Source organism: Oncorhynchus tshawytscha, linkage group LG33 (assembly GCF_018296145.1).
Source record: "Oncorhynchus tshawytscha isolate Ot180627B linkage group LG33, Otsh_v2.0, whole genome shotgun sequence".
Taxonomy (NCBI): Eukaryota; Metazoa; Chordata; class Actinopteri; order Salmoniformes; family Salmonidae; genus Oncorhynchus; species Oncorhynchus tshawytscha.
Window position 1 is genome coordinate 3640267 of NC_056461.1, and position 24148 is coordinate 3664414.

The 24148-nt window shown below is 41.0% G+C and overlaps 2 protein-coding genes and 7 non-coding genes across 11 annotated transcripts; 1 reads left to right on the forward strand and 8 right to left on the reverse strand.

The window, feature by feature from the left end:
- Window positions 1-15267: 15267 nt before the first annotated feature.
- LOC112231476 (60S ribosomal protein L7a) lies at window positions 15268-18663 on the reverse strand. Its single transcript, XM_024398229.2, has 8 exons — window positions 18642-18663; window positions 17880-18000; window positions 17506-17655; window positions 17081-17221; window positions 16800-16879; window positions 16415-16545; window positions 16095-16164; window positions 15268-15407 (listed from the first exon to the last, which is right to left on the reverse strand). Exons 1-8 carry the CDS (start codon window positions 18642-18644, stop codon window positions 15303-15305), a joined length of 801 nt encoding a protein of 266 aa, XP_024253997.2. The 5' UTR covers window positions 18645-18663; the 3' UTR covers window positions 15268-15302.
- Window positions 15923-15988, reverse strand: LOC112231508. Its single transcript, XR_002950469.1, has one exon. It is a non-coding gene; the product is annotated as a small nucleolar RNA SNORD24 (small nucleolar RNA).
- LOC112231501 lies at window positions 16243-16308 on the reverse strand. Its single transcript, XR_006080745.1, has one exon. It is a non-coding gene; the product is annotated as a small nucleolar RNA SNORD36 (small nucleolar RNA).
- LOC112231500 lies at window positions 16632-16708 on the reverse strand. The gene has a single exon (XR_002950463.1). It is a non-coding gene; the product is annotated as a small nucleolar RNA SNORD36 (small nucleolar RNA).
- Window positions 16962-17029, reverse strand: LOC112231499. Its single transcript, XR_006080744.1, has one exon. It is a non-coding gene; the product is annotated as a small nucleolar RNA SNORD36 (small nucleolar RNA).
- LOC112231506 lies at window positions 17347-17415 on the reverse strand. The gene has a single exon (XR_002950468.1). It is a non-coding gene; the product is annotated as a small nucleolar RNA SNORD24 (small nucleolar RNA).
- LOC112231505 lies at window positions 17741-17809 on the reverse strand. The gene has a single exon (XR_002950467.1). It is a non-coding gene; the product is annotated as a small nucleolar RNA SNORD24 (small nucleolar RNA).
- On the reverse strand, window positions 18079-18155 carry LOC112231530. The gene has a single exon (XR_002950488.1). It is a non-coding gene; the product is annotated as a small nucleolar RNA SNORD36 (small nucleolar RNA).
- Window positions 18664-18827: 164 nt separating the features above from the next.
- LOC112230763 (mediator of RNA polymerase II transcription subunit 22) lies at window positions 18828-23346 on the forward strand. Of its 3 annotated transcripts, none has more exons than XM_024397037.2 (5): window positions 18828-18939; window positions 19176-19324; window positions 20626-20706; window positions 21019-21227; window positions 22789-23346. In XM_024397037.2, the coding sequence occupies exons 2-5, from the start codon at window positions 19202-19204 to the stop codon at window positions 22988-22990; spliced, it is 615 nt and encodes a 204-aa protein (XP_024252805.1). In that variant the 5' UTR covers window positions 18828-18939; window positions 19176-19201; the 3' UTR covers window positions 22991-23346. The 3 variants fall into 3 exon arrangements, with proteins under 3 accessions (XP_024252805.1, XP_024252806.1, XP_024252807.1); XM_024397038.2 differs by having other exon boundaries at window positions 22717-22828; XM_024397039.1 differs by lacking the exon at window positions 22789-23346 and having other exon boundaries at window positions 21019-22199.
- The last annotated feature ends 802 nt before the right edge of the window (window positions 23347-24148 follow it).

Sequence of the window (24148 nt, forward strand, 5' to 3'; positions counted from 1 at the left end):
TTATTGTGAAATGCTTTATTTATTTGTTAAAAGAGAATGGACTTGGGGCCTACACAGGTATTTACCCTAAAATGTTGTGGATAAAATCATATATATCAGACTTCTAAACAGCAATCACTAACTCAGAGAGGCTGCTGTATACATTGAGACCCAATCACGGTGCATCACTGGACAATGAATGGATCACTAGTCACTTTAAATAATACCCCTTTAAATAATACCCCTTTAAATAATGCCCCTTTAAATAATGCCCCTTTAAATAATGCCCCTTTTAATACTTTAATAATGGTTACATATCTTACATTAAGCATAGCACATGTATATATTGCATTTTATACCCTCTACTGGATCATGCCTATGCAGCGATGCCATCGTTCACCCATATATTTATATGTACATATTGTCATTCACCCTTTTTTAGATTTGTGTGTGTATTAGGTGGTTGGTGGGGCCTTTGTTAGATTAGTTGTTAGATGTGTGTGTATTAGGTATTTGTCGGGAATTGTTAGATATTACATTTTAGATATTACTGCACTGTTGGAACTAGAAGCACACGCATTTCGCTACATATGCATTAACATCTGCTAACTCTGTATGTGACCAATAAAACATGGTTAGAATTGTTCTGAAAAATGAAAAACATGCAAACCATAGCCTCTCTCTCTCTCTATATATATATATATATATATATATATATATATATATATATATATATATACACACACACATACAAGGTTTCTTCAAATATCTAACATTAGTTATATATGTGGTTTTGCAGATATTTTAAAAGTGGATGACGTTCAATTTTCAGGTAATTCATATTATTACTACTGTATATGTTGTTTTTATGTCAATTGTATGTATTTTTTAAGAAAACCTATATATTTTGTATAAATGTATTTCTATATATTCTACATATTCATATTCTACATTTACCCAGCTGTGACCTGCAATAATTGATTTGGATCATCAACCATCAGAAGTTCTAATTATAGAAGACAATGATTTTGAGGAACAACCGATCAAAGGTGTATCTTTACTCTGTCCTACACCCTCAAGATGATTTAGATGTGAGTCAAAAAATAAAATGCGTAATATTCTTTACTACATTAAGCATTAAACAAATTGTGTACACTATTTTAAAAACCTAATCTTGTGTTTACAGCTGACAGCCCCCAGACAAGAATACCCAAGGCATTATGGGCTCTACCATTGAATGACTTTGAGGGTATTGAAAATGACAATATTCTACCATTCTGTACAGCCGGCTTCACCAAAACTCAAAACAGCCCAAGAATCGAAGATTTAGCACACATATACACACCTCCAAGAAGCCCCAGCCCTTCGGTATATAATCCTGCGCCTACACCATATCCTAGTCCTGCATGGCTCCACAGAAGAGCAGTTCAAATACACAGAACTGCATCACCTCTGCCCAGGAAGGTCGACTGGTCTGAAATGATTGGATTCAAGAGCCATATGGATATGGTATGAACAGTTTTTTAATTATATTTTTTAAAGAATATGTTAACTATTTCATATAATGTTATGTTTTTCAGACTCCAACGATACCTATACAAATCTTGCAGAGTCTATACATCAAGAGGACATCAGGATAGGAAACACATCAAGAATTCTTAAGAAAAACAGGCATCAAACAACCAAAGGAAATTTAAAACCGAAGGCCTAACAATGAGAAACAGAAACAGGGAGTTAGGTGATGTGTTAAATGTACGGTTTTCTCTTTTAGTACTATTATTGGTTATTTAATATAAGATATATTTTATTTCTAATACACTATTTTGTATATATTTTTCTTTCAGACTTCTCCCAGGCCTATACAAACATAGAAGACCCAATACACCAAGAGGAAGAGGACGCTGATGTCATACAGAGTAAAACATCTAAACCGGTTGATACATTCAATGCTGTTAATGTCAAGGATGATTGATGTTGCTGATTAAGGGTTGAGCTATGATGAGGATGATGTGTTGATGTATGATGCGGCTAAACAGCTTGATACAATCAATTCTGAGGTAGAGCCAATACTCATTGTAGATAGCATCAATGAGGACACTGATCCTGAAACAGAACTTCAAGATAGGTTTCTCACAGCCTTTTACAGGGCTCTAAATGCCAGAGAGGTCCAGCTACACACATGTATGGTTGCTTTATTAAGAGGTCAGTACAGCCAAGATGTATCCTTCTGGCATAAAACCATGTCACGCTTGTTAAGCATCAATCTGATTACAAAACGCCCAAACAAATGATAAAAGCCAAATGTAACATGGATACTTCTAGAATACCAGCAGAACTGATCTCCTTAATTAACCAAATTAACGAGAGAGGTCCCCCCCACATCAGCCCTCATCTCCTATAACCCGTACACATGAACACCCATTATCACAGGTAAACTTATATCCTTAATTAACCAAATGAATGAGAGCACACCGTTTTCAGCACCCCCCTTCACATACACAAACACACCTCCTATAACTCCTATACATGATGACAATGAGCAACCACATGATGATTTTGAGGAATTAGAAAATTGTGTTTTAAATTCACATGTATCAATCAGAGCCATAATTATGCAGTCGTTTATGTCATGATGTTGGATACGCAAGGATAACTTTTAGAGGGCTTCAGATTTTGTCAAACTTCGTGATGTCTTACAACTTGAAATATGTTGTGATAGTCTGCAAAACACAGTATCTCTTGTTGTACCTAATGGCGAAGCAGATCTTGAACAATTATAGCCCTGCTGGAATGTCTTGTTCAATCTAATTTATCCATCATAGCTGATAGGACCTTAGAACTTGCTGTACAAATAGTCTGCCAACCCCGAGGCGGAGGGGGTCAAAGAAATACATTGATAGTCTCATGCAATCTGAAATCATAAAAAATAAGCAGGCTATCTCATAAACGTTAACAATCCTGGTAATTAGTTATGCTTTGCAATAGGCCCCACATTTACTCAACCATGGATGTACTGATCTAGAAGCTTTTACAAAAGGCTAGTGAGCTCCAAAAGGCTGTAGGTCTAGGTAGGTCTGACATAGTAAAATTTGCTGAACATCAAGATTGTAGTTTTGTGCCATATTAGAGCTAATTCAGCTCTTTTGACATTCCAGAACAACCCTCAATCTCATCCTCATATTCTGTGCTTTTATGTGAAAAACAACCATTTTTATGGTATTACCAACATCAGAGCTTTGTGTCCATGTCATTCAGGCTACAGCCAACAGGGGGCACTCTTGTCGTTATAACAGTTCAGTGTGTCGGGATGAAAAATGTCCGATGCAGCCCTTACACCATGTGAGGATTGTCATCATACATGTCGTTCTGCCTACTGCTACGAAAAACACAACATTGAAACATGGCACCCCAAGGCATGTAAATCTGTAAGCAGTTAACAAGAAATATCCAAAATGCCATTGCAATTACGACCTTAAAAAAGACAATCCCCAAACTCACTCATGTGGTATCATACGCTGCCCAATCTGTAAAGGGCTTTGAAAAGCAGAGACACTGAAGTGATTCAAGAAGTGGAACATGAGTTCTATTTGGTGAACATTCAGAGGGATATGATTTATGACTGAGAGGAATCAGGAATCAGGGATTCATTTGCCTATTTTTGTATCTACCATGACTTTGAAGGGTGAAAAGTGGCTGCCAGAGGGCCTCAATTGTGCACTACTCTTTCTAAAACATTTCAGAAAACCCCAGTACAAAACCTTCCATTAGTAGCTCACAATTTTAGAGCCTATGATTCCTATCTTCTTTTGAACCCCTTGATACAACAAGGCGTTGCACCCAGGGTCAAAGTCCAAGGTAGTAAAATCTTGTGTTTTGTAGACCCCGCCTTCAACCGCCTTCAACCTGTCAAACTAAGTACATTGACAGTTTCTTACTCCATGACCCCTGGAGTTGTACAACTATTGCATTGGCATGCATGAAAACCTATCGTACACACTTTTTACCTCCAGCATGTACAGCTATTCCATCGCCTGACAACTACCGCCGACAATTCAAGTCATACTCTAGCGGCTCTGTTCAATGGTCGGAGTACTTATCCCAGGCTAAAAACATTTTCATTCAACATAAAAAAGGGGGGGGAAAAAGATTGGACCCTACCATGTAGATGGTTACACACATTTTTACGGTGTTGAGACTGTATAAGTACAACGGTTGTTTCTTCCACGGTTGTAAATCTTGCTTTGTGCCCCAGGCCATGTGTGTTTTAACCCAAAAGAGTTTTGGGGATATGTACCAGGAGTTCCAAGACCGAATGGAATCTTTACAGGCTGCTTATGGGGTGAGCGTTACAGTTATCTGGGAAAGGGAGTGGACAGAACTCAAAAAGTCTGATACCTGAACCCCTGGAACCCCGCCAGGCCTTGTATGGAGGTCATACCAATGCTTTGACATTACGGTATATAGCGCAACCTGATGAGAAAATTGGATATGTAGATTTTACATCCCTTTATGTAGTGAGTTCCTCTTGTTATCTGATGGGTCATCCTGAAATTATTCACCATGATTTACCACAAAACTATTTTGGTCTGATAAAAGCAACTGTTTACCCTCCCCAGGGCTTGTTTCTGCCACTGTTGCCTTACAAGGGACCTCAATGAAAATGTTTCTTTCCCCTTTGTCGCGCCTGCAGTGGAAACAACAACCAGGAAAAGCCTTGTGATGATTCAGACCCATACACCCATACACTGGTCCGAGCCCTGACAGGTGTATGCGTCACTGCTGAATTCTCTAAGCAACTGTTATAGAGAAGGGGTACCATGTGGCCAAAATCTTTGAAGTGTGGAATTTTTCCAGGAAATCAGACACTCTTTTTGAAGAGCACATCAAGACCTTCTTGAGATGCAAGCAAATGGCTTCAGGGATCGGTCACAGAGCGAGAGCAAAGACAAGTCCATTCAGTACCATCACGACAGAGAAGGTATACGTTTTGTCCCTGACAGAAGAGAGGTCAACAAAACCAAAAGAAATCTGTTGAAAACGTTCACTTTGGGGAAATTATCCCAGAGAGGTAATATGTTAACAATGTCGACTATTAAAGATCCCGAAGAATTTATGGAATTTGTTTTATCGGACCAATATGAAACTTCATATTCTTCATTCTCGAGTCAAGACATTGCCCTGGTGCAATGGAGACGTAACAAGAAGTGGGTTCTACCCCCGGGTAATGTAAATGTGTTTCCTGCAGCATTTAGCACGGCCTATGGTCGACTTGAACTGTACACCCTCGTGGAGCAGGTTCAGAGGCGGGTTCTTTACCATGACACAGACACTGTGGTCTATGTAAGAAAACCTGGTGATTGGAACAACCCCCCTCTTAGCAACTATCTGGGTGGTTTAACGAGTGAACTCGAAGTTGGTGACCATATCAAAAAGTGGTCATCCTGTGGTCCCAAAAGCTTTTAGGACTAAAGACAATCATGTGGTGTTGAAAGCCAAAGGCATGACTCAAAACTATGACAATGCCTCCCGTGTAAAGTTGGAATCAATCACACGCTTTGTCAGGGGTTCATAAATGACCAGAATAATGAATTAGACATTTTTAACTCCTACAAAAAGATTTTTTGAGATAAAAATGGGTTCCATCTATGTAATGCCCCACTTACTGAAAGATTCCAGGTAGTCTATGACAAGAGATTGCTTGTACCTGACAGGACCACCTTGCCCTTTGGCTACTGACTTATGTTACAAGTCCTGTATGTCTTAACCCTTAATTAAGATATAATGGCTGCGGTAGAAGGTTTTGATCCCCGGTTGCAACTACCATTTACGCCCTTAATCGCAGGCCCATCCAATAGCGGTAAAACTCGTTTTGTAAAAAGTATTTTAGAGAGTTCTGAACATGTATTATCTCAGAAACCTGACAATATTGTGTGGTGTTATTCATGTTATCAACCTTTGTAAGATGAGTTGTTGAAGAAAATAAAAATCAAGTTTGTTGAAGGAACACCCGCATCCCTGTCTGACGATGAACTTTTACCTCCTTATAAAAACAATCTGCTGGTTTTGGATGATATGCTTCTTGCTGGAATGAACATCCTGAAATAGCACGAGCTTTGACTCAATATCAATCCTGAAATTATCAGATAAACAGCCGAAAATTATTTGGATATGGCCATGAAGGATATTTGGAACAGAAGAGGTTTGAATCCCTATGATAAGGTCCAAAAATACACAAACCTCTTGCAAAGGTATTTGGCACTTGGTTAAACAAGGTGAGAGAGAGACCAACCATTTATTGCTTTCCCTACCAGAACCCTAAAAGGATGAAGAGCATAGAGAGAGCAATGTCCCTGTAATGCCTAGACCAGAGATCTTACCGGTTGAAGATAATGTTATGCATGACCTGTTGACACATGTTCCAGCACATAACAGGAAAAATGTTAGATACATTATGAACAAAATAAAAGACTCAAAGGAGGCCGCTACTTGGAATGACAAAGGAGAGTTTATCTTTCAGGGGGATGTTGTCAGTGGTTCTCATATGATGGACTTCCTTTAAAGTACCACAGCAACCCACAGGATTGCTGATGACAGAAGACCTCGTCAGTGGCATCAGTTTCTTAAAGCCCTGGCAGTCCTCACCATTCCACTCTCAGGTCTACCAAACTATAAGCTTGGCCAACAGATTGTTGAGGATAGAAGACCTCCTCGGTGGCATCAGTTTCTTAAAGCCCTGGCAGTCCTCACCATTCCCCTCTCAGGTACCAAACTATAAGCTTCACCAACAGATTGTTGATGATAGAAGACCTCCTGGGTGGAGTCTTTAAAACAGTCCTCACCACTCAGGTACCAAACTATAAGCTTCACCAACAGATTGTTGAGGATAGAAAGAGTCAGTTCTAAAGCCCTGGCAGTCCTCACCATTCCCCTCTCAGGTACCAAACTAAGCTTCACCAACAGATTGTTGATTGAAGAATGTGCTAAAGCCCTGCATACCACAGGTACCAAACATTTCACCAACAGATTGTTGAGGTGAGTCTTCAGTGTCCCCTGCAGAATTCCCCTCTCAGGTACCCTAAGCTTCACCCAGATTGTTTGAAGAATGGCTAATGATAATTCCCCTCTCAGGTACCAAACATTTATGGGTGAGTCTTGGACCCCTTAAAGCCCCAGTCCCCCATTTTCAGGAAATGGCTAATGATAACTCCTGGGTGGAGTCAGTGTTTATGTCCTCACCATTCCCCTCTCAGGTGAGTCTTCAGCTCCCCTGAACCCCCCCCTTTTGAAATGGCCCCTTTTGAAATGGCTAATGATAACTCATTTATGGGTGAGTCTTCACCCCTGAACCCCTCCCCCTTTTGAAATGGCTAATGATAACTCATTTATGGGTGAGTCTTCACCCCTGAACGCCTCCGGACCTTTTCCTGATCTCTCAGGGTGGTTAGACTTTTGATTCAATTCAATTTTTAAAAAATGTTTTAATTATACAATTAACATTTGTGACATTTAAACATGTAATGTGAACATACACCTTGATTATAGAGTATTAAAGTACACATATTTTCTAACAAAACAATCTATGGTGTTATCATCACTTCTTAAATCATCATTATAAAGAGACATAACATCTTCAAAAGAAACTCCACAGGCTCTTTGGCATAGGTAGAATACACAGTGGTGACCCATGTAGTGGAAAGGTTGTCTTGTGCTGTAGTAGATATGTGTAATAGATGTGGGGAAATGTGAAAATCCGGGGGGAAAGCCGTAGGAATCAAAAAAAGTTGAGATTTTTCTACCTCCTTCTTCACCTTCTAATGTCACAGCTAGCCAATCAATGTTCACCAGGCATGTGTTAAGGATGGGTATTGACAATAAAGGTCGATCTTTCCATTTCTCAAAAGGTAGTTCATCACAAGCCCATACTCCACAAATGTTTTTCCAATCAAGCAGCTCATGAGACCTTCTAGCTTTTGGGTATTCATGTTTTTGCTCAATGATCCTTAATATATTAATTAATAATAATAATCCACTAAGACTTGTCTTCGAGCATTCACTTCCAAGATTAAATCAGAGCATGTATTAACAAGCTAAAGGTGAACGGAAACACATTTCCAGCCTGAGGTTACCTTGGGACACCGCAGACAGATTTCCTGAGGTGTCATCATCGGGTGATGAATTGAAACCATACAATGTGTAACCCTCTGCAAAATCATTTCTGTCAATAGGTAGAGAGATCTTTTAGATGCCTCCCTGTAGCCAGGAATGTTATTGAATTGTGCTTCGAAGACCTTAGCAGGGAGCTGACGTCCATCCTGACAGAAAGCTATTTTTAATGTAAGCTACCTGTATTAGAGGCGTGATCAACCAAGCCTATAACAATGTAGCGGGGTAACGGGCCTAAAAACAGTTTTTTTTTTACTGCAGATTCTACTCCCCACGGGTATGCTGAATGTTTTCATGGTAATTCTTTGGAGAGGGTAAAGAGAATTTCCTTTCATCAAAGCCTCATCAAAGACCCAGAGTTCCCAAAGTTTATCAAAGACCCAGATGATGTGCTGGAGATAGACACGTTTTAATAAAAAAGTGTAGCCCCCAACACTTTTAAACTAAAGTCACCATCTTAGGCAGACATCAGACAACTCCTCCTTGGCCCTTGTTAATTTTAGCCTTAAATCAACCGAATTTAAGAGGAAACGTTCTTGAAAGAAAATGCCAGAGTGTATAGGCCCTAGAGATTCTGTACAGTAGCGAGCACTTGCCTCCAGTCCTTTGCTTTCACCGGTGGTGGGATCTATGTCTTCCATAGATGCTCCTGCAGTATCCTTGATAAACAGCTGTCTAGTCATAGCATTAGCCACCACTTCACTTACTATATTTCTGGCTGCTGATTTTAAATGAGGTTTGGCTATGCTAAGGCCTCTCTTCATAAACGGCAAAACCATCCTAAAGAGGTTACAAAATATACCGCCTATCCCCGAACCATACATGGTAACCATGATAACCGGGTAATCCATGACCCACTTGATCAACATAGTATGAGACATATCGGTTAGGGTCGAGATGGTGGTTGTGTACCATAACCATTTTAATTTATTTGTATTATATTGATTTAAATATATATATATATATATAATACTAATAATATATTAGATATGTAGAGAGATTTTGGTGGGTCTAAAGTGGAGTTTTACAATTTTGCTATTAGTAAATTCAATATTTTCCCTCTCGTTGTGTCCTTATGTTCTTTACATTCATTTATTTAAGCTACAAACATTTCAAAATGTGCTCCACCTTATATTTGTTATCTTATACAAAGTACTAATTCTCTTCAGTTGAGATTTTTCGCCCATGTAGTTATTATATTTTTATATTTTTTTTAACATTATGCACGATGCAAAGCTGCAAAAATGATTATGTATCATACAGTTTTAGCGCAGACTTTTATTTGGAAGGAAAAATCTGTAAACCAGAAATCTTGACGTTGCTTCAGGGACACTAATATTTCCAGAGATACTTTTGAGGAGATGGAAACTCTATTGAAATCGCATTAACGCCCATTGTGTATGTTTCCTATGCGTCGTCAATGGGCATTCTGGGCTATTTTGGGACAAGAAGAGCTATCCTTCAAGGGCTGTATTCCAAACACTTAAAAGACACACCCTCTCCCCTCAGCCCTCAAATTAAGTGGACACTTCTGATGACGTGTCATGATGTCTGCAGAGTTTACACTTGCAGGGCAAGGGGTGAGGGAGGAAGAAATTAATTTTAAATGGACCGCCCTTGCCCGGAAATTCATCACTCGTTCGTCCCGCGACGATTGTGTTTTCAGCCGGTAGCTTGTGGGTGCTTTATATGTGCTACAGTCAATTATGATTGCATGTCTACCTGTAGTAACTATATTAATATACACCTTCTGTATAACTAGCAAATTACTAAGCTAACTAACGTTAGCCTGCCTAGCTGGAACTTCTGAAGGATTTTTTTTTATTTCTACAATTTTCAGAATCTAACCAAACAAAACATTACTTTTACGAGACGTGTTTATGCCGTCATGTGCATTAGTAGCACAATTTCTAACTTATTTACATTTGTTTTTACTTATACTTGTATTAAAGTATATTGACGTTGAGGTTTTAAGATTCCCCCAAAGTAAATTGATGTTTAGCCAAAAATAATATAATTACTCCTGTCTAAATAAAATCATTCAAAATACTTTACAAAGGAGCATGACTTAGCCATAGAGGCCCATTAGCGTCTTTAAAAATGATATACTTTTCTTTATTATTTAGTTTTATATTTGTATTTATTTGTTTTTTGGGGTAAGTTCTGTCTTTTCACAGAAAAATTAAATAAACAATTTCTCATCAATCTCATTGACAAAACCCCATAATGTCAAAGCGAAAACAGGTTTTTAGAAATATTTGAAAATATATAAAACATTTGAAAAAACATACCTTCTTTACATAAACATTCAGATCCTTTGCTATGGGACTCGAAATTGAACTCTGGTCCATCCTGTTTCCATTGACCATCCCTGAGATGTTTCTACAACTTGGTTGGAGTCCACCTGTGGTAAATTCAATTGATTGGACATGATTTGGAAAGACACTGTCTATATAAGGTCCCACAGTCAGAGCAAAAACTAAATCATGAGGTTGAAGGAATTGTCCGTAGAGCTCAGAGACAGGATTGTGTCAAGGCGCAAATCTGGGGAAGGGTAGCAAAATAATTCTGCAGCATTGAAGGTCCCAAAGAACACAGTGGCCTCCATCATTCTTAAATGGAATAAGTTTGGAACCACCAAAACTCTTCCTAGAACTGGCCAAACTGAGCAATCGGGGGTGACCAGGGAGGTGACCAAGGGAAAGTTCTTGGTCAGGGAGGTGACCAAGAACCTGATGGTAACTCTGACAGAGATCCAGAGTTCCTATGTGGAGATAGGACAACCATCTCTGCAGCACTCCACCAATCAGGCCTTTATGGACGAGTGGCCAGACGGAAGCCTCTCCTCATTAAAAGCTAAATGACAGCCCGCTTAGAGTTTGCTAAAAGGCACCTAAAGGACTCTCAGACCATGAGAAACAAGATTCTTTGGTCTGATGAAACCAAAACTGAACTCTTTGGCCTGAATGCCAAGCAGCACATCTGGAGCTAACCTGGCACCATCCCTAAGGTGAAGCATGGTGGTGGCAACATCATGCTGTGGGGATGTTTTTCAGTGGCAGGGACTGGGAGACTAGTCAGGATCAAGGGAAAGGTGAACATAGCAAAGTACAGAGAAATCCTTGATGAAAACCTGCTCCACAGCGCTCAGGACCTCAGACTGGGGCGAAGGTTCACCTTCCAACAGGACAAAGACCCTAAACACACAGCCAAAACAGTGCAGGAGTCGTCTCTGGACTTGAACCCAATCAAACATCTCTGGAGAGACTTGAAAATAGCTGTGCAGCAACACTCTCCATCCAACCTGACGGCGCTTGAGAGGATCTGCAAAGAATGGGAGAAACTCTCAACTACAGGTGTGCCAAGCTTGTAGCGTCATACCCAAGAATACACAAGGCTATAATCATTGCCAAAGGTGCTTCAAAGTATTGAGTAAAGGGTCTGAATACTTATGTAAAAATGTCTAAAAACCTGTCTTTGCTTTGTCATTATGGGCTATTGTGTGTAGACTGATGAGGGAAAGAAACAATTTAATCCATTTTAGAATTAGGCTGTAACTAAATGTGGGAAAGGTCAAGGGGTCTGAATACTTTCCAAATGCACTGTATGTGTACGTATGTACCTCAGGCAGCAGGTAGCCTAGTGGTTAGAGCGTTGGACTAGTAACCGAAAGATAGCAAGACCGAATCCCCAAGCTGACAAGGTAAAAATCTGTCGTTCTGCCCCTGAACAAGGCAGTTAACCCACTGATCCTAGGCCAGTTAACCCACTGATCCTAGGCCAGTTAACCCACTGATCCTAGGCCAGTTAACCCACTGATCCTAGGCCAGTTAACCCACTGATCCTAGGCCAGTTAACCCACTGATCCTAGGCCAGTTAACCCACTGATCCTAGGCCATCAACAACGACAGGTAATGTTTGTTATGTGAAAAGTTGTATTAAAAAAGCTTGATAAACTAGCTAATTTCCCTGCCAAGCAGATACAACTACTAGTGTAATTTTGGATGTGAAGTGCATTAGCAAAAAGCTTCATCCTTCCTTTGAACAAAATGTCATTTACAACTTGGCTGAGTATTATATCACCCTGTCACAGGCCAACCCAGTCAACACCACCTCATATGATTGCCTAATGCAGTTGTTCAAGAGATGTTCCATTTGCAGCCAAGCAGGAAGCATGGAGAAGACCAGCAAGAGGGCTCTCATCAGCATCATGCAGACATACCCCCACAGCGAGGGTATCTTGGTGGCGCTGGAGAGGATGGCTGCCATCTTATTGGCTCTTAACCAACCGTGCTATTTTGTTCGGTTTTTTTCGCATTGTTTGTACATAATGTTGCTGCTACTGTCTCTTATGACCGAAAAGAGCTTCTGGACATCAGAACAGCGATTACTCACCTCGTCATTTGCTGGAGAAAGAAACTGAAATTTAGAGGAAAGAGATCGGGGTGCCTTGTGAGGATCAGGCGACGAGTGGCCTGCCTTTTCCATACGAAACTGTCAGCCAACGTTCAATCATTGGAAAATAAATGGGACGAACTGAAAGCACATATATCCTACCAACAGGACATTAAACTGCAATATCTTATGTTTCAACGAGTTGTGGCTGAACGATGACATGAATAACATACAGCTGGTGAGTTATACAGTACACTGTATCAGCAGGATAGAACAGCAGCCTCTGGTAAGACATGGGGTGGCGGTCTGTGTATATTTGTGAACAACCGCTGGTGCACAATATTTAAGGAAGTCTCGAGGCTTTGCTCGCCTGAGGTAGAGTATCTCATGATAAGTTGTAGACCCCACTATCTAACTAGGGTTTATCTGTATTTTTCATAGCTTTCTACATACCACCACAGACCGATGCTAGCACTAAAACCGCACTCAATGAGCTGCATACCGCCATAAACAAACAGGAAACCGCTCACCCAGAGGCAGCACTCCTAGTGGCCCCGGGACTTTAATGCAGAAAATGAAATGAGTTTTACCTAATATCTATCAGCATGTTAAATGTGCAACCAGAGAGAAAAGAAACTCAAGACCACCTTAACTCCACACACAGATGCGTACAAAGCTCTCCCTCGCCCTCCATTTGGCAAATCTGACCATAATCTATCCTCCTGATTCCTGCTTACAAGCCAATATAAAAGCAGGAAACACCAGTGACTCGGTCTATAAAAAAGTGATCAGATGAAGCAGATGCTAAACTACAGGGCTGTTTTGCTAGCACAGACTGGAATATGTTCTGGGATACTTCGATGGCATTGAGGAGTTTACCACATCAGTCACTGGCTTCATCAATAAGCGCATCGATGAAGTTGTCCCCATAATGATTGTATATACACAATTCCCAACCAGAAGCCATGGATTACAGGCAGCATTTACACTGATTTAAAGGGCAGAGCTGCCACTTTCAAGGAGCAGGACTCAAACCCGGAAGCTTATAAGAAATGCCCTCCAACGAAACATCAAACAGGCAAAGTGTCAATACAGGACTGTCACATCTGCTCCAGCAACGCCCTCTGCTGCTCATCCTGTGTCTCCTTGGCCTGCCGCCACTCCCCCAGTACTCTCCCCCTCCCCCTCTGTGTGTGGGCGAGACAAGTGTGCTGGAGTCAGAGCAAATCCCCACCAGCTGCAACCTGTTCCATAATCAAGACCTCTACAAATACTCAGCCCTGCCACCTCGTAACCTCTGCTCAGTCAGTCTACGTTTATAGCCGTTTGTTACTATTCAGATCCTGTTTTTCTGTTGTGCCTGTTTTCCTTGGCTGATGCAGTTTCTCTCCACTACAGTTCTGCCCGCTCCGACTCTGGTCCCTGTCTCGTCATCCTGCAACTGTAGGAGGGGAGGTGACATTCATATTGCCCTGTACAGCTTTACCTAAGGTTTGGGGATCAATGAAATGGGGTAACAAGTCTACTCAATACCCAATATATTTTTTCCCAACATCTTCCTCAGAGTTAGACTCAAACATCCACGCAGTATTGTTTTTCCCTCTGGAATAATGTTCAATACACATGTTAACAATAAATGTGGCTCAATTCAGTTCTTTCAGAGTCCCACAATCAAAGCTACGACACAAATGTACTCTGGGTGTCACTGAGTAGACGGACACCCCATGTCATTGAGCCACAGGTAAGGTTGTACAGTGAAATAAGTATGCCCGTAATTAAGTCCAATACATCCAGTGTGATTTGATTGTCTTTTGGTTTTAAATAACATTTCAAACTCATTTAGCATGATCTATTCAATGTCATAATTATACTATTTGTATTCATTCGCATCAGTCAATGATACTTTTATTTTGAAGGCTAACCGCAGTCTACTATTGTGGCTGATCCTTATTGTGGCTAGATTCACATAGATGGGTCCGACCACCACCATTGATCAAATAAGAACCGTCTTATAAATTAGGGTTATTTTAAGATGACACAGCTAGATAACTATAGCTACTGAAAAAAAGTTTGTCGTTTTGCTCTCCTTTTGGGGAAGAACATTGTTTGCACCCATGAGCTAGCCAGCTTTTTATGACCAGTGCAGAGTGCGAGACAACTTTACCAGCGTCATAGCATACGTAATCGATGAATTCTTGTGACATTTGAAATACGAGTGACAGTGAAATCAATGTGTTAACTACGTAAAACAATAAACGCTTTAAATTGTGTGACGCGCAGTCATACAGGTCGATTGGTCAAAAAGCTTATTTGACACGCCAGTGTTATTTGAAGCATATTTTTTGACATGCAAAGACCCAAATGGCGTTTCATACTCACCTACCTCTTCCTTATCATTCAAGGGACGCGCTGCTGTAAGTTAACTGGCAAACTGCCATGCCACTCTCCCGCTGTCTTTCCAGAGCACGCGCTGATACTGCACACCTTGTTTCTTCTCTTCGGTTGCATGCTGCATTCTGTTATGAATGATTGGCTGAGCCACTTGTTCACACACAGCCAAACTTTTCTCATCGGATCTACACGAATTTCGTAGTTCACATTTTGCATTCAAAACGGCTAGTTTGCATTCCTTCAATTGACTGATTTCCTTTTCTGAACTCTGTCAAATTGTTTTTTAAAAATTCTCAGTATACACACAATCCAATCTGACAAAAGACCAGAAAACTTGCATATTTCTTGGAACATTTATTTTGATAGCAAACAGTTTATCCGAGCTTGGTGGCCAGTTCCTTGGCCTTTGCCTTCTCCAGCTTTGTGATGCGGGCGGTGGACTTGGGGCCCATGATACCACCTCCCCAGTGACGACGGATCTAGGAAAGGAAGCACATTGTCATGATTTAATTCAGCCTGGTGGGGAATGGCATAATAAAGACATTTTAGAGAAAGGCGAAGACTGCAGCAATCTGATGACTTGTGTGCCTCCAGATCCCCTCCAGTTATGTAGCAACAGGATATCGCAATATTTTTGACGATCGATATTTGACTCCAGTATCAGTTTGTAAAAAGGTAGCGCTAGCTAGAGCTAGTCTGCTGTGCCTGTGCCAAAAGGCTGGTATTTTTAATCCTATAGCTTGTTCTCAATCCCACAAAAAACAGTGAGCCAACATGTTCAGCACTACCATTTCCCCAATTGATCAGAACTCGTTTTCAGGTCCTCTGTCTCCCTGCAGCATACAGTGAGCAATACATTTGGAACATAAAAATCACAATACATTTTGTATCGGCGCCTAAGTATCGTGAAATTGTATCGTGAGGTTCCTGCCAATTCCCTGCCCTGAAGCCATATACAGAAATTAACACATGCAAAGGGTCGTTAACAACAAATTGCATCAGTGATCCTAGTGGGTGTCAATATCCCTTTTAAGAGAGCAAATATGTCAAGTCATCTGCAAAACCAAAACCCACAAGATAATCCATTCCATCTTCAGGACACCAAAACACACTGGCTTGACTACTTGTCAATATTAACAAAGATGGTGGGCAGACCAGCCACTCACCTCCTCGTATCTGTCATTGTAGTTGGTCTTGATGGCTTCCACCAGCTTGGCAAGGGCACCTTTGTCCTCACTGAAAAGGTAGGAACATGTCATCAGTGCATCGTCACAAAGAACATTTGAGATCCAGTTAACAAATGCACACAATCCTTTGGTTCATGGTTAAAAAGCCCATAAAGCAACAAGTTCAGTTGAAGAAATTCATACATCATTGCCAATGGATTTAATCAATATTATAAAGCAGAAGCACAACTTCCTAGGTGTAGGCACCAGTGCATCAACACCACTTTCACAAATGTTTGGCTATGCCACCTGTTACTTACGGGTTTGTCTGTGTGAAGGCAACTGAAGTGCAGGTCTTTCTGTGCACCAGTCGTCCCAACCTGGCCTTTCCCTTGACAATGCAGTAAGGGACACCCATCTTACGACACAGAGCAGGCAGGAACACCACTAACTACAAAGGGGAAACGAAAATGTCAAGTATCTATTCTTTGTGGACCAAACACTTGACTGTGCTTTTGCTTCTCAACTACATTAGTCTTCGCTCAGATTTTAAAAGATTGTATGTTTTGATCCACATTGAGGATTCAGGTGAAGAAATTCAAGCATCATTGCAAAGAACCACATTAGCCCATGAATAATGATCAAGTCTGCAACAGCTCACCCATATTGAGCAAAATAAGCATAGAATAGTGAAAGGAGTCCTACCTCAATAGGGTCCACATCGTGGGCAATGACCACCAGCTGGGCCTTCTTGCTTTCCACTAGAGTGGTGACTGTGTTCACACCTATGGGAGAATTCAACATGGATATCAAAAACATGTTCAACCACAAGTTCTGTTGAACTAGTCAAAAACAATTATTGTGGCTGACGCTCAGAGTTAAAAAGCTCAAACTACATGATTGTTTCAGGTGAAGAAATTCAAACATCATTGCATCAAGGCCAAAGTATGTAATCTAAAAATGGACTTCAATCCCTCATGCCTCACCTGCACGGAGAACAGGAGGCCTCTTGGTTGGGGTATCTCCCTTTCCAGCAGCCTTCTGCTCAGCGCGGGCCAGCAGCCTCTGCTTCTTCTCCTGCTTGGTCTCCGGCCTGTACTTGTGGGCCAGTTTGAACAGCTGTGTGGCTGCGGAGATACAGAATTAGTACATCCCACTGGATCTGAGGAATTGCAGAAAACATCTGCAACTCAAGTTGTCAAAAGTTAGGGATCCAGCCAAATAGCTTGAGGGTCTTTCAAGTACAGTAAGGTGCATCAGTGATCTTGGTGGGTGTCAACATTGCTGTTCAGTTAGCAAATATTCTTTCACATCATCTGCAAAACCCACAATATACCAGCCATCTTCAGAAACAATTCCCCCATGTCAATACACAACTCAGCAATATTGATAAGCCCATGCACAGACTTACCCGTCTGGCGGTCCAGTGCCTGGGTGAACTGGTTGATCGCAGGGGGGACCTTCAGACGCTTGTACAGGATGGAGCGCTGCCTCTGCAGGCGAATGTAGCGGGGCCATTTCACAAAGCGTGTCAGATCACGCTTGGGCTGGATGTCCTGACCTATAAACATGGGGGGGGTTTAGTGCATCTAATCACTTTGGAATGAATAGAAAATAGCCTGAAGCCACTATAATCATGAAAGAAGTGCATCAGCGATCTTGGTGGGTTGTCTGCATTGTTGTTAAGATAGCAAATATTCTTTACATCATCTGCACATGCTGACATGGGAAAATGTGTAACAGTTAGTGAAAATCTAATAGAAATCCCAGGTTGACTTTACTCACCAATGCCATAGTTCTTTGGCCTCTTCTCAAACAGGGGATTGACCACTTTCTTGGCCTCGTGCTTCTTGGCCACTGAAGGGGCAGGTGCCACCTTCTTCCCCTTAGACTTCTTGCCTTTAGGCTTTCAAAAACAGGTAGACTGGTCAGCATAACGTTAAACGGTCAAATACATTTAACAGAATATAATTTGACTGTGGCTTTAGCTCAGGGTTAAAAAGCTCGTGTTTTGAATCAACATAACAGATTCAGTTCAACAAATTCAAAGCATCATTGCAAAAGCCATTAATAAAAATGTCTGTGCGAACAGACATCAACACTAGCGTCTTTGGAGGTAACGTTAGCTATGGCTACCTAGTTTGCACATTTAACTACCCAGCTCTCAAAGGCATACAATGGTTTACTTGACAACTTCGAATTACTTGATATCCTTCAATACTACTGTTATGGACAATGAGTTAACGCAATCTGGGCGCATGGAACAGGCCGTGAGACCCGTAACCTGAACTGACGCGAAGTTAGGCCTTCCAGACTAGCTAGCCCACTCGCTAGCTACGTTGCAATAGCCCTTTAGCCCCACATCAACTATACATTTTCCAAGATGCGTAAAAAGTGTAATGCATGATTTAACGTTTCCATAAACTGCATTTCAACAAGTTCCTAGACACAGATGGTGTTAAAATAAACCACTCTGTATGGGTGGTGTTCCTGCGGACAACTTCCAAGTCATGCGAGATTTCGGATAAAACAGCAAAACATTATTACCATACCAATGTGAAATGGGTGCTTTGTTTATGTACGACAAGTAAGAGTAACTTTTATGACACAAACACATTTAAAAAAATAAGATGGTAAGGGATGAAAACATGTATCTTTTCCCCACCAAACGAAATATCCATACACTCACCATGTTGGATCAGATAGAAAGGAAGACCTATGCATTGTGGGTAATTTAAGTTCCGCGATACCTTGACGTGACGTCATTAACAATCGACGGCAGGGTTGTTTTTGAACGGGATGTTTCTGTTTTTATAAATAGTATTTTTCAACAATGAATTTGAAGGTAAGTGAGATTTCATAAACAATACTAGACTATATATAGGGTGCACAATCATAGGATATGTCTAAACATATTTGGTTCATGCATTTCTATGTACATTTTTGCAAGTGGAGGAAGTTAATACACTTGTGATAAACTAACGTTAGCCAGTGCCATGCACATGCTGTTTTATTTTTCTGGTTAACAACATAACTTTATGATCGTATTTTATGTTATTTATATTCTTTATGTGCTTTTAGTGGGTTTGTTCACATTCCTGAATACTATGGCAAGCCAACGAGCGCTACCTCAAAGCAAGGAGAGCCTTCTTCAGAACTACAACAAAAGACTGAAGGATGATATTAGGTCCATTCTAGACAACCTCACAGAAATCATCAAAACTGCAAAGGTAGCTGTAACATTACGATATTTGTGTGTTTGGTGTGTGTGCGTGCGCGCGCCACGTGCGCAGCATGCAACCTGTGTAAAAAGTACAGTGAAATTCTTACCTTTTAGAGTTCTTTCCCAAAAATGCAGTGACAATAATAGTAATATTAATAATATAGATACTAGAAAATAGAGTAGCAAATACAAGTAAAAATAAAAACCACATAAAAACTATGATGAGCGTTAAAGAACATGAAAATGCAAGTATGTACTGGTCAGTGCCAGTACCTTATTCAATGTGCAGGAGTGGTTGAGGTGGGTTTATACATAAAAAGTGACTGGTAGTAGGATATACATGTGAACAGGCCTGAAAAGTGACTGGTAGTAGGATATACATGTGAACAGGCCTGAAAAGTGACTGGTAGTAGGATATACATGTGAACAGGCCTGAAAAGTGACTGGTAGTAGGATATACATGTGAACAGGCCTGAAAAGTGACTGGTAGTAGGATATACATGTGAACAGGCTTGAAAAGTGACTGGTAGTAGGATATACATGTGAACAGGCCTGAAAAGTGACTGGTAGTAGGATATACATGTGAACAGGCCTGAAAAGTAACTGGTAGTAGGATATACATGTGAACAGGCCTGAAAAGTGACTGGTAGTAAGGATATACATGTGAACAGGCCTGAAAAGTGACTGGTAGTAGGAATATATAAATACTCATGGTAATATACTAATGGTAGAATATACATGTAAACATGAGTAATAGTGACCAGTAGCAGAATAAATAGATACAGTAAATACTATTGGTAATGGCAATCAATAATCATTGGACAGCTGCATAATGGAGTAATACATCTAATCAATAATAATTTTAGCAGCAGCGTAGGTTGTGTTTGAGTTTGTATAGACCTGTTGATGGTCTGTGGGAGAGAGGGAGAGCAGTTGTGGTTAGCAATTTTACCGTGTTATGGCCAGGGGATTAAAGCTGTTTAGGAGTCTGTTTGTCCGAGTCTTGATGCACTGGTAACGCCTGCCAGACTGGAGCATGGAGAACATGTCTCGGGTGGCTGGAATCTTTGGCAATTTCTCAGACACCACCTGGCATGTACGTCCTGGATAGCTGGGAGCTCGCTCCCAGTGGTGCCCTGGGCCGTCCGCACCACCCTCTTGTAGGGCCTTCCAGTCGCAGAGTGGTGAGACATAGTGTGTGTTTGTCTGTGTGAGAGAGAGAAACAGAAAAAGTGTTGATTTGTTACTGAAAGAATGATGGTTCAACTAAAAGAGGCATCTCTCCAAAATGTGGTTGTTTTGCTTCAGGTAGAGGATGAGACACAGGTCTCTCGGGCTACACAGGCTGAGCAGGACCATTATGAGATGCATGTCAGAGCAGCCAACATAGTAAGTACATTCATTATATTATACATACATACCACCCAGCGTCCCTTGAAACTAAACAAGCTTGTCTTTAAACCCCAGAGTGTATATTCATGACACTAGTAAAGTAAATGATAAACATGGAATTTAATCCTGGCTCATGTTCATTGGGGCATGAAACAGAAAACATTTGAAAATATTTTGCAACTAAAAACGTTGGTAGTCCTTCCCTGTTTCAGTCAGTGCTTTCCCCATTTGGTGCATAATGAACATGAGTGCATGTTACAAAGCAAAAGCACCAGTGATAATCCCAGTGCTTTGTTGTTGTGTCTAAAGGTGCGTGCGGGCGAGTCCCTGATGAAACTGGTGTCGGACTTGAAGCAGTTCTTGATCCTCAACGACTTCCCGTCAGTCAATGAGGCCATCAGCCTGCAGAACCAGCAGCTGCGCTCGCTGCAGGAGGAATGCGACAAGAAGCTCACCTCGCTCCGCGACGAGATCGCCATCGACCTGTACGAGTTAGAGGAAGAATATTACTCCTCCAGGTACAAGTAGGCTCATACTGTACAGTCGTTGATCATTTGGCCTACTCCATCATGCCCTATAGCCCCAACCTAGCCCCTACATTATAGCACCTATACCCCTCACCGCCGTGCCTTATGAAGGGTTGATCTTACCCCACCACCTCAGTCATATCCATTAGTTCGTTATTGTCTTTGTGTGTTGAGTCAACTTCATTAGAATATCTAAATGCCCGGGTTCAATAGATGATTGATCTATCTATGGTCAAAAATCAATTGCAGTACATTTAACGTGAGAATCTCATTTAGTTTAAAATGAAATGAAGTGCCTTGTTTGACATGACAGTTTTTATCCTCTTGTATGATAGATTGTAGGTCTCTACATGGTAAATGTTACACTCAATCATAAGTGTGGAGTTTCTACAGTATCTGGTTGCTATATTCTTCCTCAGTTCTTTGTAAATGGAAGTGATGAATAAGAGAACATGCATAGAGAGGAGGAAAGGGAAATGTCAGAAAAATACATGTTAAATGCTTTGTAGCATATTTCTTGGACTCTTATGAAGAACAAAAACTATGATACAATCACAAAATCACTGGAAGATTATTTATATTGTAGTTGTTCCTCCATTAACATGTCTTTATAACCCCAAATATAAATTATGGATGTATAGGTCGATTAACCATTGTATAATCACACCAGCCATTTGAAGCTTTCTATGTTATTAATTTTCTATAGAATGTTTTTTTGACTGGAAAGTGCTAGACATGTCTCAAATCCAATCTCTATGAGGGTTCCATAAACTTGTTTGAACAGAGTCCAGTATCTCTACCGATTCCATCCCTAGCTAGCCGACGAGTTACCAAGCCAGTAACCGTGCAAACTGTGTTCACAAAGCATACATTGTTGCACGAACATCAACTATGGCATTAAGTCTATATCAGTCACCCACCCTTAAACCCTTTTAAACTTTGAAAAATAAACTAGAGACAAAACAATGTAGTTCGTTGTCTAATTTGTTTAACTGTGAGATATCTAGCTGTCTCTCTGGATGCTGCTTTTAGGCATGCAAGGTGTTGGGGCCACTCTTTTTCTCTGCCTTTGCATTTCCTGTTCTTACCCCTGCATCAGGACCTAATACACTTCTGGGATTATGGTTACAAAATTAGGTGATTTAGGTGTTTTAAGCACTCAGTTCAAGATGACCCAAAGCTAGTCATTGACCCTTTGCTCCAGGTCATGTTCCATTGATTGTGTTGCATTTGGAAATGGAAAAAACAAGCTATGAACGTGTTCAGTTGACCATCTTTGAGATCGCATTGAGGCTGTTAATAGCGAAGACGGACAGGAATGAAGACACACTTATATAGGGATATCATCACAGCACCAGATAACATTTCTCTGTGATCCTTAGAGCTTAAGCTTGTCCTTTATACTGCTGTTTACTGACTTCTTGTGTGTAACATACCTGTCTGTCTCTTTTGTGCGTGTGTGTGTGTGTGTCTGTACCAGATGTGAGTCTGCCCCTTCCTCTCTGTGCTTTGCTGATTCTATGCCCCCCCTATGGTTTTTGTTCTGGTAAAGCTTCAGTCAGTGGGACAGTACTGACCTGCCTCTGTGCGAGGCCTACCGGCGCCGGGACAGTTGGGCGTCCCCGGACGGGGGTGACACATCTAGGTCAGCCCAGGAGGGCGTGGAGGACACAGACGGACCCACCTCACAGGAAACTACCCCCAAACACAACTTAAACGGTCACAGGACCACTGGCGCGATAGATGAGCCCTAAAGCACTGGAGCAGACCATATGGATGGGCACAAAGACGGGTTGGGTGACAACGTCAAAAACATTATGCACACACATCGATGTGGCCGGAAGGCATGCATTTTTATGATTCTAAACGGTCAGATAGCTAACAACAATGACAAGAAGCTTCCAAGTGGGGAATTGTAGGTGGCTTGTTTCATCTTTTTCACTAGCTACAGTTCAAGTCGGAAGTTTACATACATTTAGGTTGGAGTCATTTGAAAACTCATTTTTCTACAACTCCACAAATATTTTGTGAACAAACTATAGTTTTGGCAAGTCGGTTAGGACAGCTACTTTGTGCATGACACAAGTCATTTTTCCAACAACTGTTTACAGACAGATTAATTTCACTTATAATTCACTGTATCACAATTCCAGTGTGTCAGAAGTTAACATACACTAAGTTGACTGTGCCTTTAAACAGCTTGGAAAATTCCAGAAAATAATGTCATGGCTTTAGAAGCTTCTGATAGGCTAATTGACATAATTTGAGTCAATTGGAGGTGTACCTGTGGATGTATTTCAAGGCCTACCTTCAAACTCAGTGCCTCTTTGCTTGACATCATGGGAAAATCAAAAGAAATCAGCCAAGACCTCAGAAAAACAATTGTAGACCTCCACAAGTCTGGTTCATCCTTGGGAGCAATTTCCAAACGCCTGAAGGAACCACGTTCATCTGTACAAACAATAATATGCAAGTGGGACCACACAGCCGTCATACCGCTCAGGAAGGAGACGCGTTCTGTCTCCTAGAGTATCCTTGGGAGCAATTTCCAAACGCCTGTAGGTATCATGTTCACCTGTACAAACAATAGTACGCATGTATAAACACCATGGGACCACACAGCCGTCATACCGCTCAGGAAGGAGACGCGTTCTGTCTCCTTGAGATGAACATACTTTGGTGCGAAAAGTGCAAATCAATCCCAGAACAACAGCAAAGGAACTTGTGAAGATGCTGAAGGAAACCGGTACAAAAGTATCTATATCCACAGTAAAATTAGTCCTATATCAACATAACCTGAAAGGCCGCTCAGCAAGGAAGAAGCCACTGCTCCAAAACCGCCATAACAAATCCAGACTACGGTTTGCAACTGCACATGGGGATAAATATTGTCATTTTTGGAGATATGTCCT

What these genes read in the sequence shown, in the direction of transcription:
- LOC112231476 (XM_024398229.2), bottom strand. An exon ending in GGCACTGGACCGCCAGACGG is followed by an intron (nt 17,222 to 17,505) that starts GTAAGTCTGTGC and finishes GTATCTCCGCAG; the next exon opens with CCACACAGCTGTTCAAACTG. An exon ending in GCCTCCTGTTCTCCGTGCAG is followed by an intron (nt 16,880 to 17,080) that starts GTGAGGCATGAG and finishes ATTCTCCCATAG; the next exon opens with GTGTGAACACAGTCACCACT.
- LOC112230763 (XM_024397037.2), top strand. Translation starts at nt 19,202, where the DNA reads ATGGCAAGCCAACGAGCGCTACCTCAAAGCAAGGAGAGCCTTCTTCAG. An exon ending in AAATCATCAAAACTGCAAAG is followed by an intron (nt 19,325 to 20,625) that starts GTAGCTGTAACA and finishes GTTTTGCTTCAG; the next exon opens with GTAGAGGATGAGACACAGGT. An exon ending in GAAGAATATTACTCCTCCAG is followed by an intron (nt 21,228 to 22,788) that starts GTACAAGTAGGC and finishes GTTCTGGTAAAG; the next exon opens with CTTCAGTCAGTGGGACAGTA.